The sequence below is a fragment of the Scardinius erythrophthalmus genome, assembly GCF_964197995.2.
Source record: "Scardinius erythrophthalmus genome assembly, chromosome: 1".
Taxonomy (NCBI): domain Eukaryota; kingdom Metazoa; phylum Chordata; class Actinopteri; order Cypriniformes; family Leuciscidae; genus Scardinius; species Scardinius erythrophthalmus.
In genome coordinates, this window is record NC_138221.1 from 20,403,629 (window position 1) to 20,421,386 (window position 17,758).

General features: G+C 38.3%; 1 protein-coding gene across 2 annotated transcripts; it reads left to right on the forward strand.

Annotated features, from left to right (window-relative positions):
• The first annotated feature begins 887 nt into the window (after positions 1-887).
• Positions 888-16,297, forward strand: LOC308699874 (uncharacterized protein). 2 transcript variants are annotated; one of them, XM_081381013.1, is made up of 3 exons: positions 888-955; positions 1,098-1,241; positions 14,399-16,297. In XM_081381013.1, the coding sequence occupies exons 2-3, from the start codon at positions 1,163-1,165 to the stop codon at positions 16,078-16,080; spliced, it is 1,761 nt and encodes a 586-aa protein (XP_081237139.1). In that variant the 5' UTR covers positions 888-955; positions 1,098-1,162; the 3' UTR covers positions 16,081-16,297. The 2 variants fall into 2 exon arrangements, with proteins under 2 accessions (XP_081237139.1, XP_081237138.1); XM_081381012.1 differs by lacking the exon at positions 888-955 and having other exon boundaries at positions 997-1,241.
• Positions 16,298-17,758: the final 1,461 nt, after the last annotated feature.

A 17,758-nucleotide genomic window follows, 5' to 3' on the forward strand; every position in this document is an offset into this window, starting at 1 on the left:
GTCGGCTTTAAATTCTGTTTTGCGATCTGGTCACCCGATTATCAGCGAATTTAACAATATTACTCCATTAGTTATTCTATTAAAATGTCTCATTGATATATTTGACACATTCATAATCATTACTTTTGCCGGTTCTTTGTGACTGTTATTGGAAGCGTCCCTGGTCGCGTCACCGCATCAGCGCCAGAACATTTTATTTTAGAGAATAATCGCACAACCTATTCGATATTCTTTAATTAAATAAACTAATCGAATATCCAAAAATCGTGAATCCCTGCATGGAATCTCTTGTTTCTTTTCCCAAATCTTCACTCACGTCTCACGCGTTTTCTAAAGGGATAAACGTTTCTTTGGTTCGCTTTTAATTAGGTCTATTATATTCGTATTATTTACTGTGGTAAAGTAGAAAAACGCTGTTGGACAGATGGCCTACATTTGTACTTGCATGTCAAATTCTTTTTAACACAGTTTGTGCTTGTTATATTAGACATAGGGCGCGTCAAGTTTGGTTGTAAAGCGGGTGATTTTTAGTTTCACTTTCTCTGGCAGCGCAATCTCAAACATAGCCTAAATATTTCGCCCTTGTGGAGGATAAAATTCGCTCTTCAGACAAATTTACAAGTAGAAAACACGAAGATAGTGTTTTGCACTGGCTGATTAGGAATTTTTTTTTTAATTGCTTTTTGACTCATTCAATTATATGTAGCCTATGTGTGTTTGACTTTTTGAATTTAATAGAAAAAAAAACCGCTCTATTATTGGCTCATTCAATGGCTTTCAATGCAATGCATTTGTGTGTGTTCAGGTGGCAGACTTAGGAAAAGTAGCAAAAAAACTTCAAAAAAACCGCTCAGTTACAAAATGATTTTGACCACATTTCACTCTCCAGTCCAGTGTGTGGCGGTAAGTCAGAATCTTTTGTCTGCCGACCGCCATTAAACCTCAGAGGAAGAAGGTTTGTTTTCATCTTAATCTCTGCTGATTTGTTGGGCTACTGGCATGATACAAACTGTTATAACTGTACGTTAAGTCTATAAAAAAAAGATGCCAATTTTGAGTCGGGTCAGTAAATTACTGTAATATTCTCATCCTCATAGCCGTAAATAGAAGTTTTGAATCGAGCAGGAATATCTGGAGTTGCTGCAACTGAACTGAGGAGAAGATGGTGTTTGTCAAAGAGGAGAATGAGGAGGACTCGAGTGAACCAGAACCCTGGAGGATAAAACACGAGGACAAAGCAGGTTGGTGTCTTTTCTAGATTTTTTCTGTAATGACTGTTGTGGTACTTTAGCTAACAGAGCTTTAGACACGAGATATCCACGGAAAAAGTTCTTACTAGAACCAGGTTGTATCATATCATGGTCCAAAACACTAACAGTAACAACACAAAAAAATAACAGACAAATACACGAAAAAAGAAAAGAAAAACACAATATCATGTTACATACAGGCTAAAACGCCAATGGTTCCACATACTGGAGGAGAATCTGACTGAAACAAAACATTTTACTAAAAAAGCCAGAATCTCACTAGATATTTTGTAAGTCCTCTGTTGTGTAACTTTTAAAATATTTTTTTCATGATTTACCCGATCAAAGGCGTTAGAGGTGTCAATAAAACGCATACAAATATTGTATAATACCTGTTGTACTAATCTAGAATCTTGATAGAAAAGTCTAGAAAAGCAAAAATACATATATCTGCGCCATGTTGGTTATAAACTAATTATCCATGCTATATATTTTGCTAGCTTTGTCTTTAATAATAGGCACTAACATCACAGATAAAATAGAATATAACCATATTAGCCCTGTTTTGTCAACACTGCATTGGCTCCCTATAAACACTGTATACATTTTAATATCTTATTAATTTCTTACAATGCACTAAATGGTTTTGAATGGAGCAGAAAGGATATTTATAAATATCCTTTTCCTATTTAGCACCTAAACTCTGGAACAGTCTTCCTAACATGGTTTGGGAAGCAGACACTGTCAGTTTAAATCTAGACTAAAAACACATCTCATTAAAAACTCTTTATAAGTGTTGTGAATAGTGTTGTCACAATACCAAAATTATTGTTTCGATACCGATACCAAGTCAAGAATTGCGATTTCGATACTTTTCCTGAAAAGGGAGAAACACTCTCACATATCATTGCTGTGCTTTATTTTAAAACCGGGACAACATTCTAATCATATAACACACTAATAAATGAACATATGAACAGCAGTTATTAAACATTTGAACAAAATATGAAATATCAAAATCAGAGATGTCCCAATACCACTTTTTCCAGACCGAGTCCGATACCGATACTTTCATTTTTGGTACTCGCCAATACCGTAACCGATACCTGTATTTTTAATTTTCAATTAATTTTTAATTCATGCATTTGTAATTTTTAAATGTATTGGTATAGAAACCAAAAGAATATCAATCATATTAGTTGTTTATTAAATTTAAACTTAATTTGTTCATCAAATATATATTTAATGCACTGCATATTCATTATGTATAAATTATAGATAGATATTTACACGAGTACATGAGTCAGTATCGGCCCGATACTGGTATCTGTATCGGTGCATCCCTAATCAAAATATAAAAAATAAATTAGAGCAATGACATTCAAGGTAAAAAATAAATAAATTTAGCAGCATTATCTCAGTTATCATAAGAATTACCGGTAATAACTTTATCTTGATTCTGAGCTTTGAATAAAAATATGAACAGCGATTATATTAAACAATGTTTAATATTGGTAACATATGATAAGCCTCATTGGTGATATATTTGACATATGGGGAGAGAGTTGTGGAAGGCCTATACTTCATGTTAAACATAAATATATAGCAGCAAAGACGTCGGCAGTGTTGACGGCAAAAGAGGCTACAGAATATTTCCTTCTGTATTGACAGGTGCAGTATTTGAAAATCGATAATATTTTTTTAAATTAGATTTATATCTGCATTTATGTCAAAACCTAGAGACTTTCAAACATTAAAAATGTCATTTATTAATATGTATTCGTGTCAAAATGACATAGAAACACGCTACGCAGCTGAGACGCTCACGCCACGCATCCAGTGTGTCGCCGGCCTTACAAATCTGTAACGCGGTCATTCTTAGAAATATCGATAGCCTACTAATAAATTTAGGAATCGTGACATTTTTAATTTCTGAGAATCACAATACTTTTGAAGTATCGGTGCACCGTGCAACACTAGTTGTGAGGTTGCTATTTTATTTAGCATTTTATTTTTAGTTTGCATGAGAGTGCTCTCTGGCGTTCAAATGGGGCAGTATTTACTACCAATCAGCCGCACTCCACTAACAAGCTGCGCACAAAGTAATCGTAGCCTTTGCCAAATCGAATGCGTTTTTATTGCGATTAATCGTTCAGCCCTAAATGAAAGCACATGTGATGACAAAGGAAAGATAATATAAAGATTAGATGTCAGGGTTTTTCCTGTCTGAAAATGAGGCGGAGGTGGTAAAATCGTAACACTAGGGGGGTCCGGGGGCATGCCCCCCTGGGAGAAAATTTTGTACATTTTAAAGATAAATTCCTTAATCTGGTGCACTTTGAGTCACTCGAATCTGTTGTTAAAAATAAATAATAATCCACCCGCCAACCACCCATATTCTTTGATTTAGATATCTGCATCTGATCATCACATTACAACTATTCAATTAAGCATGATAATATGGTAACATATCACACTGAAGTAGGCTGATTTAAAATGAACATTTATTTAAATTAAAAGTTCTTCTTTTGGCAAAATTACATTAAGCAGAGGCTTTACTCCCTTTAAACTTAAATTGTCAATGTTTCGTTTTTGAAAACACTCTTATCGGAATAATTTTTGTACCTTTATAAAGAGCATTTTCCCCTAATTTTATTTAATGTATGCTAAATTTCATTTCAAATTCTTACATTTTATCAATACATTCAATTAAAATAATAAGACACTAGGCTGTTACCAATCAAATTAAATAATTTACATTGAAAAATGATCGACCTCATTGCTGCACCGATCTGTCTTTCAATCTCCCGTTCCATCCCGACAACATCATCCGTAAAGTGCAGAGCTTACCGGAGTCCAACATGCACCGGGAACAAGTCTGACTTACTGCCGGCAATGCGAACCGAGCTCCTGCTCTGGTCGTATAAGGACCATCCACAGGATGCCACCACGGACACAGTTGAATGCCTTCTCTAAATCCACAAAGCACATGTGGATTGGTTAGGCAAGCTCCCATGAACCCTCCAGCACCCTGTAGAAGGTATAGAGCTGGTCCAGTGTTCCACGACTGGGATGAAGACCGCACTGTTCCTCCTTAATCTGAGGTTTTACTATCGGCTGTATTCTCCTCCCGTACCCCGGCATAGACTTTCCTGGGGAGGCTGAGAAGTGTGATCCCCCTGCAGTTGGAGCACACCCTCCAGTCCCTGTTCTTAATAAGGGGGACACCCACCCCGGTCTGCCAGCCCAAAGGTACTGTCCCTAAACACCACGCGATGTTGCAGAGGCGTGTCAGCCAAGACAGCCCCACAACATCCAGAAACTTGAGGTACTCAAGGCGGATCTCATCCACCCTTGGTGCCTTGCCACCGAGGAGTTTCTTTACTACCTCAGTGACTTCAGCTTGGGTGATGGATGAGTCCACCTCCGAGCCCTCAGCCTCTGCTTCCTCAATGGAAGACGTGTGGGTGGGAGGAGTGAGGAGATCGAAGTATTCCTTCCACCATCTGACGACATCCCCAGTTGAGGTCAACAGTTGCCCACCTCCACTGTAAACAGCGTTGGTAGGGCACTGCTTCCCTCTCCTGTGGTGCCGAACGGTTTTACCAGAATCTCTTCCACGTCCCAAGAGCTAGTTTCCGTGTACAGGGATCGGGTTGTCGAGGCCCCCACTAACATCCCATCCTGCAGGCCCATGGGAGGGCGGCCCTATGTCACTCCTCCATGGGGGGAGGCCTGGCCACCAGACTCTCACATACGAGCCCCAACCCCGGGCCTGGCTCCAGGATGGGGCCCCGGCTGCGCCATGCCGGGCAACGTCACAGTCCTCGGATTTAACGTCATCATTAAGGGTTTTTGAACCGCTCTTAGTCTGACCCGTCACCTAGGACCTGTTTGCCTTGGGAGACCCTACCAGGGGCATAGACCCCCCGGGCAACATACCTCCTAGGGTTATCCGGGTACACAAACACCTGCACCACGGTAAGGTGGCAGTTCAAGGAGGAGATATATATATTAAAAAAATATTGTCTGAGTCCGGGTCTGAGCCCGGCCGAGATTTAGTGCCGGACCAAGACGAGACTCGGGCCACACCCAGAAGCAAGGCCAAGAGTCAGACCCAGACTAAGACCGGGCTTGAGTCCGACTTGGAGTCAAATCCAAATTTCGTATGAATGTCTCTTTGAGGTCAATCCCAGTGAGTTCCTTGAAGTGGACTGACATGCCAAGTTCATCAAACCAAATGATACTTTGATACTTTTTCCCTGGTTGACATGTTAACGCTCTGTGTAAAACATGGACTTCATTAGACATTTTACCTCCTCTGGATTGGTATCAGAGTGTTGGAACATCACCTTGAGTTTTTCCATCTTTTGCTGCTGGCTCTCTTGAGTTTCTTCAATGGGCAGACATGTTACATTCCATTTAATGCATCCGTAAGTGTCCTGCATTGCTGCTGTCTCTTCTAATGGGATCTCGTCTGCCTAGTCTGAGACATCAGTCTGATGTTTTCTTTTTCTTAGTTTGGGTGTTGAAGTGCGCTTCACATTTTCAATTCTGTATTGCAACTGTTTAAAGAGGGAATGGTAGCCTGTTTCAACAATATCACCCTCTATTACATCTTGGAGAAAATTGGGATATTTTGCCACCATTTTTGTTGCGACGTCAGTTGAATGCTTTTTACCTACATGAGGACATTTTTCCATCATCTCAGTCACAACAATCCAGACCATTTGCCGCCTCAGGTTTAAGTTTTGCCTCAGTCGCCTTTTTCCCCTCTCCAAAGAATGCATCACTTCCTCAGGAAATTTACTCCATGTAACTTCAAAGTTGTCGTCCCACTGTGTGTCAAGTCCTGGGCTGCTGGAGGAGGTTGATGACGAACTTCAGGGTGAAACAGAGAGCGATGACAGCAATTGGGTAGGTGAGGCTTCCACAGATGATACTGAGCTGTTCTCGGGAGTGTGGTCTTTAAATGACAAAAAAAATAAGATTGATTCACACTGTACAATATTACACAATGTCTGCGTTTGATTTTGAATAGTTGTGTGGTGTTTTTACTTACAATTCCATTTCCAAACAGCTTTCTGGCTTGAACAGGTCTTAATCCTGTCAACAAATCAGCCTCCGTTACAAAGCATAGATCACCATACGTCTCGACTCCAATGCACTGCAAGTGCTCTTCCAGGATGTTTTCGTTAACTGCCTGAAGTAGTGGTAGGACTTCCATGATGGCGACATCTAGTAAGGTTTGCACTGAGTCACTTAACCCTCTGAGGTCTGAGCTGTTTTCTGGGCCCTGGAGGTGTTCTGACATGCTCTGACATTTGTGGTTATTTCTGTTACTTGTGACATTTTCATGGCTAAAGTCTAATTACACTGTATTCAGCACAAACTCTGCTACAATAATATATCAGCAGAATGTATGTAACAGTTTGTAGTTTTGAGATAATGACATTTATGCGTGGTTTGTGAAAATACAAAAATAAATTCTCACTGAAATAAGGTCATGAAACCCATACTGATTATTTCTTCACAAGACTTTTGAAAATTGTATCACGTAGCCTAGAATATTTGCTCTAAAACTATGTGAGAATCACCCTGACTGCTCATTCAGAGAAGACAATATATTGATTTAAAAATTTTACGACGTGTTTTGTGTTAGAAAGCAATATGCGAAGAGGCGGATCACCTCATTAATATGAAAGCTTTCCACACCTGAGAAAGACAAAGAACCTCCCTAATGGCCCTATTAGGAGCTTATCAGGGCCCATCATTCTGACCACCCTTGCACAAAGAATGAGGAGATTTAAAAAAGAATGGCTTTTAAAATTGTTTGGATTTATTTACAACACAACATAATCCAAAGATACACAACAAAAAAGCACTTATTGAAGAAAGAGACCTTTGTGCCATTCCTAAAAACATTGTACATACCTTTCATTTTCTAAGGTGTTTGATTTTCACTTTACCATGTTCATGTACAGAGACATGTACTGTGAATGTTGAAGTCAGCAGGACTCAGTGGCATCTGGGCCCTGAAAAAAAAAAAAAAGTTAACATACTGATATCAAGAGAAAGGCCTGCACGATTTTGGGAATACATTTTAGATTTTTCTTGTTAAAATTGCTTTTTAAAATTCACAGAATACACACACACACTCACACAAATGTTTCCAACAATATATAATGAACACCAGGTTTGTTGTGCCTTGTAGGTATAGGCTATGTGCAGTGCTGCATAAAATAATAACAATATAGCAGCCTATATATATTTTCAGAAAGTTTTCAGTAACAACTAAGCTAGAGAAAAATATATTGATTATCATGTTACTTCAAATGTTTCCATTCGTTATGATGATATGAAATGAGATAATAGTAAAAACATGAAGCCGTTTGGAGCGTTTTGCTTTTCCAAAATATGATACATTCAAACGCGATCGCGATCAAAAATATGATACATTAAAACGCGATCGCGATCAAAAATATGATACATTAAAACGCGATTGCGATCAAATATAAAACATTATGGTTAGGCCTACCATATACATAGCCTATCTACGTTTGAGCAGATATCCACAAACACAGTAACAGTAAACACGGGTCTAAATATTATAATATTCACCATATATCTAGCAACAGTTCAACTGCAATGTGAAATTTATGCAACAATAGCAAACTAATATGTAAGAATTACTTACCTTATCTTTCTTGTCTTCAAATATCGTTCTTCTTCTTCTTCTGATGTAAATCCAATGTAAGCTCAGGCACGTCTTTCAAACTCGACGAAAAGTGAAGTGAAGTGTTTTGTTGTTGAGGTAATGAGGGCGATCGCGTTCCATGTGGAGATTTGCATGTGAATATCTTTTGCGCGAGTGGGCGTGGCCGAATTAAAAATAATTAGGAAGCGTTTGAGAAGCTGGAAATCTTGTTGGTTTTATACAAATTACTTAAACAGAGAATATTTGTTTTCGTTTTGAATCCGATCATTTAAAAGTACACACTTAAATGTTTATAAAGGTGTATGGCTCATAAATGTGTGACAAGTATTCGCTGAGTTTTGTTTCAGTTTATAGACGTGCTCAAGAAAAAAAAGTTCACCGCGACGGAGAGGCAGAACGCACACACTGTTTATTTTCTTTATTTTACAAAAGCACAATGTTTTGATTTGATTGGAAGTGGACACAAACAAAAGTAGAAATACCACAGATTCTTTTTTTATATTTATTTTTTCTGTATGACCATAAATGACGGAGAAATTTAAGTTTATAGTGCTACAATGTGGAGAAAATCCAGCAAAACGCGCCGGCGCGTTTGTCGACCTCAGAGGGTTAACAGAGCAGGGACATGCATCAGGTAACACTTATATTAATGTCAAACTGTTTACAGTGAGAAGTAAGTGAGCTTTAATTGGACTTTATTTTGCCACAATACTGTGTTTTAGTGGAATGACTTGGTATCCATCAAGAATGTATGATACCAAAGGATAGAAATCGGCCAGGCCATTAATGTTGATACACTGGAACTCAAGACTGTCCTTTGTCACAGAATGCAGATGGTATTCTGAGAGGAAGATGCCTTTGTGGATATCCATCAAAACATACACCGAAGTGTCATTTTGAATCAAGATGAGTAGAAGTTCACCAAACTCCATATACTCATCATTTCTGTACACAAGAAACTGTCCTTTTTTATATGCAGTGCCCTTGTCTGTGGTAACTGTGGTATTAGTTTCTGAAAAGGCTAACTCCCTGACTGCATGTTTAATAGTGTTACTGTAGAGGTTGTGATAAACCCCACAGCCGTCCTTCACTTGAAGTAGTTTACTGCATTCTTGCCCAGCTAAAATATATGCCTGGTATATCTGATGACACTCTGACAAAGTTTGACAAATGTTTTTGAAGTATCTGGCACATCTTTTAAAATAACTGTGTTTACTTTCAAACCTAAGCGTCCATAACTTTATCAATGGACCAATTTTTAAGAGCAGTGCTGAATAATGGCGCAAATAGTAGTGCTTGGCTTTTAGTTGAATTTCAGGAAACAACATCTTTCTCAACTCCAAATATTCTTGGATCAAAATGTCAAGATATGCTATCTGGGACAACGAAATGTTCTGAGCACAAATAAGATCCACAATGTCTTTTAGCTGGAGAGCTAAGTGCCATACTTCATCCTCATGGTTTTGCACTTTGTCACCAATCAAAACTGGTAGCAATCTCAAAAGGTTCCAGTTTTGAACTGTCAGCTTGCCCTGATAACTTGGCTCCATCAGGGTTGACAGCATATGGCTTTGTGAGTGCTTCAGATCCTTTGGGAGCGGGAGACCAGGCTGGGATATGCGAAAAGACTCAAGGGTATTAAAAATAGAGTTTACCTTTATTCCTCTGACGCCTTGGATGTTTTCAGCCTGGAGATAAGCAACAGCTGCGTCATATGTCTCTGGGTGCGTATTGGACCACAGATATTCGGATCAGCCTCAAACTCACTTCTTGTGATTTCACAGTACCTGCAAATATAATGAGAGCGACTGAGGTTCTCTGTAAACTCACCTATGCAATGAGAACCCAAGTTATCCCCAGAAATGCAGTAAAGACCCCTTTTACTGTTTCTCCATCTACATTTATTCCATCTGTCTCCAAGGATTTCAGATCTGCCAACAACTCTGAGAAAACTTTGGCTACTCCAAAACGCTTAAGGTCATTCTCATCTCAACACACAACAAGGCTTAAAACATATTATCAGTATTTGAACGCAAATGAATGGGTAAATTTGATAATGAAAGATAGACTGCAAGAACTTTGTGTCTTTTTAGCAGAACCCAGGGGATTTACAATTTCAAATTAATCTTGGTACAAAATCAGTTTGAGGCTTTCAGGGTTTTCATTAAAGAACTGGTGACATTTGAAATGGTGTCCATCATATAAATCCGTAAAAACCTCTACATCAGGATCTCCAAACTGTTGTGACTGTGTATTCCTCCCTAAATGTGACTGTAAAAAGCACTTCAGAGTTTCTGCCACTGGTATGTAGTAATCACATTTTTGCGTCATATTTTCATCCATTCCCAATGCCACATTTTGAGGGGTTCTGTGTATTTAAACATTTTTGTGAATGTCTGATTTCTGGAGTGTGTTGTTCTTAATTGTCCCTGATGACAGGCAGAGAACAAATATGACTCTTTAATGCAGTCACAGATTTTAGTGACTGCTTCATCTGATAGGCTTATATCATGTTTTTTTTTTTTAAAGAACTTACTTTAGTTATTGTATAGGCTTGACCTAACTCATGCACATTTTGCATTTCCTCAACAATAGTCTGTATAGTAGAGGCAGGAGTAAGCAGCTGTCCTTGCAGTTTAAGGTAAAAGAGACACACGTTTCTGAGATAAGACTGACTATCATTCTCTGGCATATCACTGGCTGCACTAGCTGTTACTTATTGCCTTAACCACTTATTGGACATATCACAGACCTGCCCTCTCCAATATGATAATTTAAGTGAGACACTAGCTCTTTCACCGTGTGAAAATGGCGGGCACATAATGAAACTGCGCATTTTAAATCTGCAACAACAGCTATAGGAGCAGCTTGCGGTGCAGGTGCATTGTGCACACGATAAAAATGGCCCTTGAAAGCGGAGTAAGTGGTTTGACTACAGTTGGTGGCGCCAACACATTTGAAAAGAGAACAGGCTCATTCCTATGCACTCTGCAATGTAGTTCATAGCCTCTTAATGTATCCAATTTCTTTTTACAAAAGGTAAATCAGGGCCCGTATTCATAAAGAATCTTAATGCAAAGAGTAGCTCCTAGTGACAAAATTCTAAGAAAATTCTTAGAAATGTGGGCATTTACTCTTAAAATTAAAGAAAAAAATCCTAGTAAAGAAAAAAGTAATTCAGAAAGCAACCCTTAAAATAGGTCTTAGAGGGTTAGTTCACCCAAAAATGAAAATTCTGTCAGTAATTACTCACCCTCATGTTGTTCCAACCGCGCAAGACCTTCGTTCATCTTCGGAACACAAATTAAGATATTTTTGATGAAATCTGAGCTATGTCTCACTCCTCCATAGGCTGCTATGTGACCGAAACTTGCTGGCCCAGAAAAGTCATCAAAGAGATCGTTAATATAGTCCAAGTGACTCCAGTGGCTCAATCTTAAGTATATCAAGCGACGAGAATACTTTTTGTGCGCAAAAACAAACAAAAATAACGACTTTATTCCACTTTTCATTTCCTTCTCTCTGGGCCTCTAGTTGGTTCGCGTAGTCTTTTTGCGCAGCGCGTCTGTGTTCACGTCACCACGTAGGCTCACTATTGGCCGACGCCGGTCATGTGTGTGATGCGTGATGACGTGCAACACAGACGCGCAGCGCAAAAACACTACGAGGCCCAGAGAGAAGGAAATGAATAGTGGAATAAAGTCGTTATTTTTGTTTGTTTTTGCGCACAAAAAGTATTCTCGTCGCTTGATATACTTAAGATTGAGCCACTGTAGTCACTTGGACTATATTAACGATCTCTTTAATAACTTTTCTGGGCCAGCAAGTTTCGGTCACATAGCAGCCTATGGAGGAGTGAGGCATAGCTCTGATTTCATCAAAAATATCTTAATTTGTGTTCCGAAGATGAACGAAGGTCTTACGCGGTTGGAACAACATGAGGGTGAGTAATTACTGACAGAATTTTCATTTTTGGGTGAACTAACCCTTTAAGGTCAAAATTGTTAGGAGCATGGACAAGGACTTTTAAGAGGCTTAAGAGTTTCTTTAGCAGAGGAGAAAATTGCAGAAAGATAAAGAGGGAGAAGAAATGTGTTGCAGACAATGGATGACAGTGAGTTAATAAGACGCTATAGATTAGATCGTGCAGGGATCATGTGGTGACAGATCTTTTTAGAGACACGCTAACATCTCCAACACAGCGCAGAAATGCCATAGCGCCTGAAATGAAAGTAATCACTACATTACGATATTTGGCAACTGGGAAAATTCCATGTTTTATACATTAAAACCAGCATTCAAACCATCACTTAAATAGACATGCCAACAATCAGTGTAATTGGAAAGAGTGGAACATTTTTTATCATTCTAAGCCAAGCAAATACCTTATAGGAAATTAACAGCATGGTAAATAAAAAAAAAGGCTGTATATATATAATGTGTGTGTGAGAACAGTCAAATAGGAAAAATTATACGCATCATTTCAAAGTGAAGTCTTAGAATAGACCGTATACTTAAAATCACTTTTTTCCCCTTCTTGGACAACCAACCAATCACAGTCTTCAAAAGATTGTGTCATACATAGCAACGGGGTCAACCCTACCTCCTTACTAAGATAAAAGTTTTTGTATTTTCCTTACTCAGAGTTGGTCTCAGATCGGTCCCGAATTGCTCTTAAGCTAAGACTCCTACGTAAAAGTTTTTAAGCTAAATTAAGAGGATTCTTAGAATCTTTATGAATACGGGCCCAGGTGATCAATTTTAGGATTTCAAATGTTTAACTGTGCTTTTCAGCAGAAGTTATCACACATTAATCTAGCTAGCCAGCTAATGTTACTGGTCTTATATATCAACTAGTGCTTACACCATGTGCTTTCAGCACACATTTTTGTTTGGGCTAAATGTGAAGCTTACCATGCAAACTTTCAGTTTTCCGATTGAACAGCAGTAGACCCTCCAAAAAACTTGAGTTAAAATCGTAGATTTGTCCTAAAAACTTTTAAAATGACAAAGTGGTCCGAAGATTTCTGCTGTGACTCTGTTTTCTCTCTAGCAAGCCACTCTGGCTCGCTCGTTTTTGACGTCAGCCAGCCGCAGCCATCAACGAGGAGCTCCTGCTTCTCCCGCACCTCCCATCATTATCCAATCAGAGACTAGCTTCATCTGCGCTCTATGAAATTAAAAATAAGGCGGACTCAGTGCAAAATGGGTAGTGGCGCAATGGATAAGACACATGCCTTTGGTGTGAGAGACCCGGGTTCGAATCCACTGTGAGACACCAATGTGTCCCTGAGCAAGACACTTAACCCCTAGTTGCTCCAGAGGCGTGCGACCTCTGACATATATAGCAATTGAAAGTCGCTTTGGATAAAAGCGTCAGCTAAATGAGTAAATGTAAATGTAAAAATGAGAGAGGACAAGTACAAGTCTGTGGTTAGAGGAGGCACTATTAGGTTGTTTAGCCTGTGATAATGATACATTGCTCAAATTATTATTTATTTTATAAATAGAAATAGAAAACAAGTAGGCTAAGTATTACATGGATTATGGTTAGGACTGAACAGAAATGTTACTTTGCACAAACCTCAATAATTTTAATTCCTTATACATACACATACTCTATAAATACAGTATTCTACAAATGTGACCCTGGATCACAGAACCAGTCACGAGTCGCACGGGTATATTTGTGGCAATAGCCAACAATACAGTGTATGGGTCAAAATGATCGATTTTTCTTTTATGCCAAAAATCATTAGGATATTAAGTAAAGATCATGTTCCATGAAGATATTTTTTGTAAATTGTCTACTGTAAATATATAAAAACATTTATTTTTGTGAGTGAATGCAGCACAATATAGGCTACAATTATAATAACATTGTTTTTAGAATTTAGGCTATTTGTAGCATATTGTAGAGTGTGTGTGTGTGTGTGTGTGTGTGTGTGTGTAAGAAATTAAAATTATTGATATGCAAAGTAATACTTCTGTTCAGTAATCCTTGTATGCCTTATGTTTATTTTAGTCTTTACATTTTAATGTAACACTTAGCCTACTGGTTTCCATTAATGTATGGTTTGTTAGGATAGGACAATATTTGGCAAACTATTTGAAAAACTGGATTTCGTTTTTGTTACCAGTATTTGTAGTATTAACACATACATTTGATTATAATCACATGTTGTTGTAAATTTAACAAAAGATCCTGTTTAATAGTTTAAAAAAGTTGTGTATAAATCACTGTGATTTATACAAAAAATATATACGTTTTGGGGTTTACAATACTTTTCTGTAGGGATTTTACATAGTATTTCTGTAAGTTTCACAGTAATTTTTTACAGAGCTCACTTTTATCCTTTCACTTCATATTTCTCTATTTGAATTATTTTGATGTACTGAAAATGAAATTAATATTTTTCTTTCATGTCAGACCTGATGGAAGTGAAGGAGGAGAGTGAAGAACTGAGTGAAGTGGAGGAGAAACATCATGTCAAACCTGGAGGAAAACCTTTAAGTCGCTCAAAGACTAAGACATTTTTAAAGAAAAGAAGAGCCAAGAAATCTTTCACCTGCACTCAGTGTGGAAAGAGTTTAACACGCAAAGATGGTCTTGAGCTTCACATGAGAGTTCATACTGGAGAGAAGCCTTTCTCATGTGATCAATGTGGAAAGAGTTTCACACAAATACCAAATCTTAAAATACACATGAAAACCCACACCGGAGAGAAGCCGCATGAATGTGATCAATGTGGGACAAGTTTCACAGTAAAAGTACATCTTAAGGAACACATGAGGATCCACACCAGAGAGAAGCCGTTCACATGTGATCAGTGTGGAAAGAGTTTTTCATACAAACGAAGTCTTTATGTTCACATGAGAGTTCACGCTAAAGTGAAGCCGTTCACCTGCGATCAGTGCAAGAAGAGTTTCACACAAAAAATACACCTTAAGGTTCACATGAGGATCCACACTGGAGAGAAGCCGTACGCATGCGATAAATGTGAGAAGAGATTCACAAATTCATCACACCTTAGGAGTCACATGATGATCCACACTGGAGAAAAGCCGTTTATGTGTGATCAGTGTGAAAAAAGATTCTCAAACAAACGCAGTCTTGATCATCACCTGAGAGTTCACACTGGAGAGAGACCGTTCACATGTGATCAGTGTGAGAAGAGTTTCATGGATTCTAATAAACTTAAAAGACACATGAAAATCCACACTGGAGAGAAGCCGTACGAATGTGATCAATGTGGGAAGAGTTTCACGGAATCAACAAACCTTAAGAGTCACATGATGATCCACACCGGAGAGAAGCCGTTCACATGCAATAAATGTGGGAAGAGTTTCAGGGATTCAGGACACCTTAAGAAACACATGAGAATCCACACCGGAGAAAAGGCTTTCATGTGTGATCAGTGTGAAAAGAGATTCACAAACAAACAAAATCTTAAGCTTCACATGAGGATTCACACTGGAGAGAGACCGTTCACATGTGATCAGTGTGGGAATAGTTTTGCACAAAAATCATGGCTTGAGCTTCACATGAGAGTTCATACTGGAGAGAAGCCGTTCATGTGTGATCAGTGTGAAAAAAGATTCACTCACAGACAAAATCTTAATGCTCACATGAGGATCCACACTGGAGAGAAGCCGTTCAGATGTGATCATTGCGGCAAAACATTTCTTTGGTCATCAAACCTGAAGAAACACCTGACAGTGCATTCAAAGGAGAAGCGACATTCATGTTCTGAATGTGGAAAGAGTTTTTCACTGCAGCAAAGTTTACAAAGACATGAGAAAATTCATACTGGTGTGAGAGAGTACATGTGCTTTGAGTGTGAGAAGACTTTTATTACAGCAAAATGTTTAAAACAACATGAGAGAATTCACACTGGAGAAAAACCTTACAAGTGTTCACACTGTGACAAGAGATTCAATCTGTCATCAACTCTGAAAGCGCATGAGAGGATCCACACTGGAGAGAAGCCGCACACGTGTGATCAGTGTGGAAAGAGTTTCTCTACTAAAACTCGCATGAAGATACACATGAAGATACATGCAGAGAGTGAAGTAACAGCAACTGTCAGAATAAAAGTTCGGCTTGACTAGAAGAAATTGTGACAAATATATTACGGTTGTACAGTAGAATGTAGCTATGTCTCAATGCAATAATAATAATATTAGAAATAATAATAAAATAATTTAACAGTAAACCTCTTGTGCAGCACTATGTTTGACAAAAAGTTTAATTTGATTAAAAAATAAATTCAATTAATGTTTTATGCCTTTGTGTGATTGAAAAAGAAATTAAAATACAGAATTTCTGAAAAACAAAGCATTTCATATGGCCTTATTATTTTAACGCATGTGTGAAAGTCAATTGTTTACCTAAGTTTATCTTTAATTAATGACATTTTAACAACTGAATCTTTAATGCAATATAGTGTTTTAAACTGCAAATAGGAAAGTCAATATGCTGTTCAAGTCTGAAAATTCTCTATAGCACTTCTAAAAATGAGGAAGATCGCCCACCCCTAGTTAATATTTATTTATCTCGATTTAGTTTTATTAACTCCTGTTAACACCAACAAGAATGATTGAAGTTGAAATTCAGTCTGATTTTCATGTGAAATTTTTCTGTTAAGACCAATGCAAAAAAAAACACAGTAATTGTATATTCCCTCTCTTGACAGTAGATGGCGCTACTAGAAATACAACTTTATGTTTCTGACACCATGTTACAGGAACATCAAACAGTATTTTTTTCATATTTTTGTATTTGCTATGGTGCTTATCAAGAATACAGAGACAATGTCACGGATGCAATACCATCATCAACACCAGACCCTTCAGCTCTACGCACTCGATCAGCTTCACCTGAATACTAATCCAGCGCACCTGGGTAAGGTTGGACCAGTCGTTCGTAAGTTCTTTTTTAAATTGGAACTTTAAGTCCACACTAGAGGCTTAGTAACTACTAGCTAGTTTGTAACTAACTCTGTACTTTATTCCATTGCACCATTTGTTCGTAAGGCAGAACATAGCTAGTAGGTCGTAAGCTCTCCGTAAAGTAATGTGAAGTCGCATAATATGACGTTTAGCCTCTGATCCAAAAGCAGCCTTCAAATACGTGAGCAGATGTTAGGTGTGTTCGACATAGACTGCGGCTGGATGTAACTGATCGGCGTGGCGTCGGTGCTGTATCAAGTCGGACAAAATTTCTAACCGGCATGCACTGCTTCAAGTCAGCCGCCGATCGGTCTGCGCAGAGCTGCCTGAAGTCGAACAAGCCTGTTGATCATGAATAGCATAAGTGTTTTTATATGTAAATAACATTCAGAAACTGTATGTGAAATTAATTTAATAAGGATCAATAAATAAATATTGATACAAAAAACATTACAATTACGTTTATTGATTATGACTGATATTTGTCCATGCACAACATGGACCGATGCACACAGCGTCATGCTGTTTAGGACGGGTTTGTGTTAAAGATAGCCACTAACAAGGTAATCTTTTCACATAATGTTCTCTCTCTTAAAATTTAAGCAAGTGTAGGGCCCAATCCCAATTCTATTTTATACCCCTTCGCCTACCCCTTACCCTTGCCCCTTGAAACAGAGTGGCAAGGCGTATGGGTGAAAATATTCCCCTAAGAAATAAGACACCACTAGTACACCGTTACACGTAATTATACGTCGTCACTAGTGCCTACGTCACAGGAGATGCGCCAATGTGCATCACAAACACTTTCTTCTGAAGTTCGCAGAAAACAACGGAGATG

Coding starts and splice junctions, on each gene's coding strand:
- LOC308699874 (XM_081381013.1), top strand. CDS start 1,163: ATGGTGTTTGTCAAAGAGGAGAATGAGGAGGACTCGAGTGAACCAGAA. Junction 1,242..14,398: donor AAAACACGAGGACAAAGCAG/GTTGGTGTCTTT, acceptor CTTTCATGTCAG/ACCTGATGGAAGTGAAGGAG.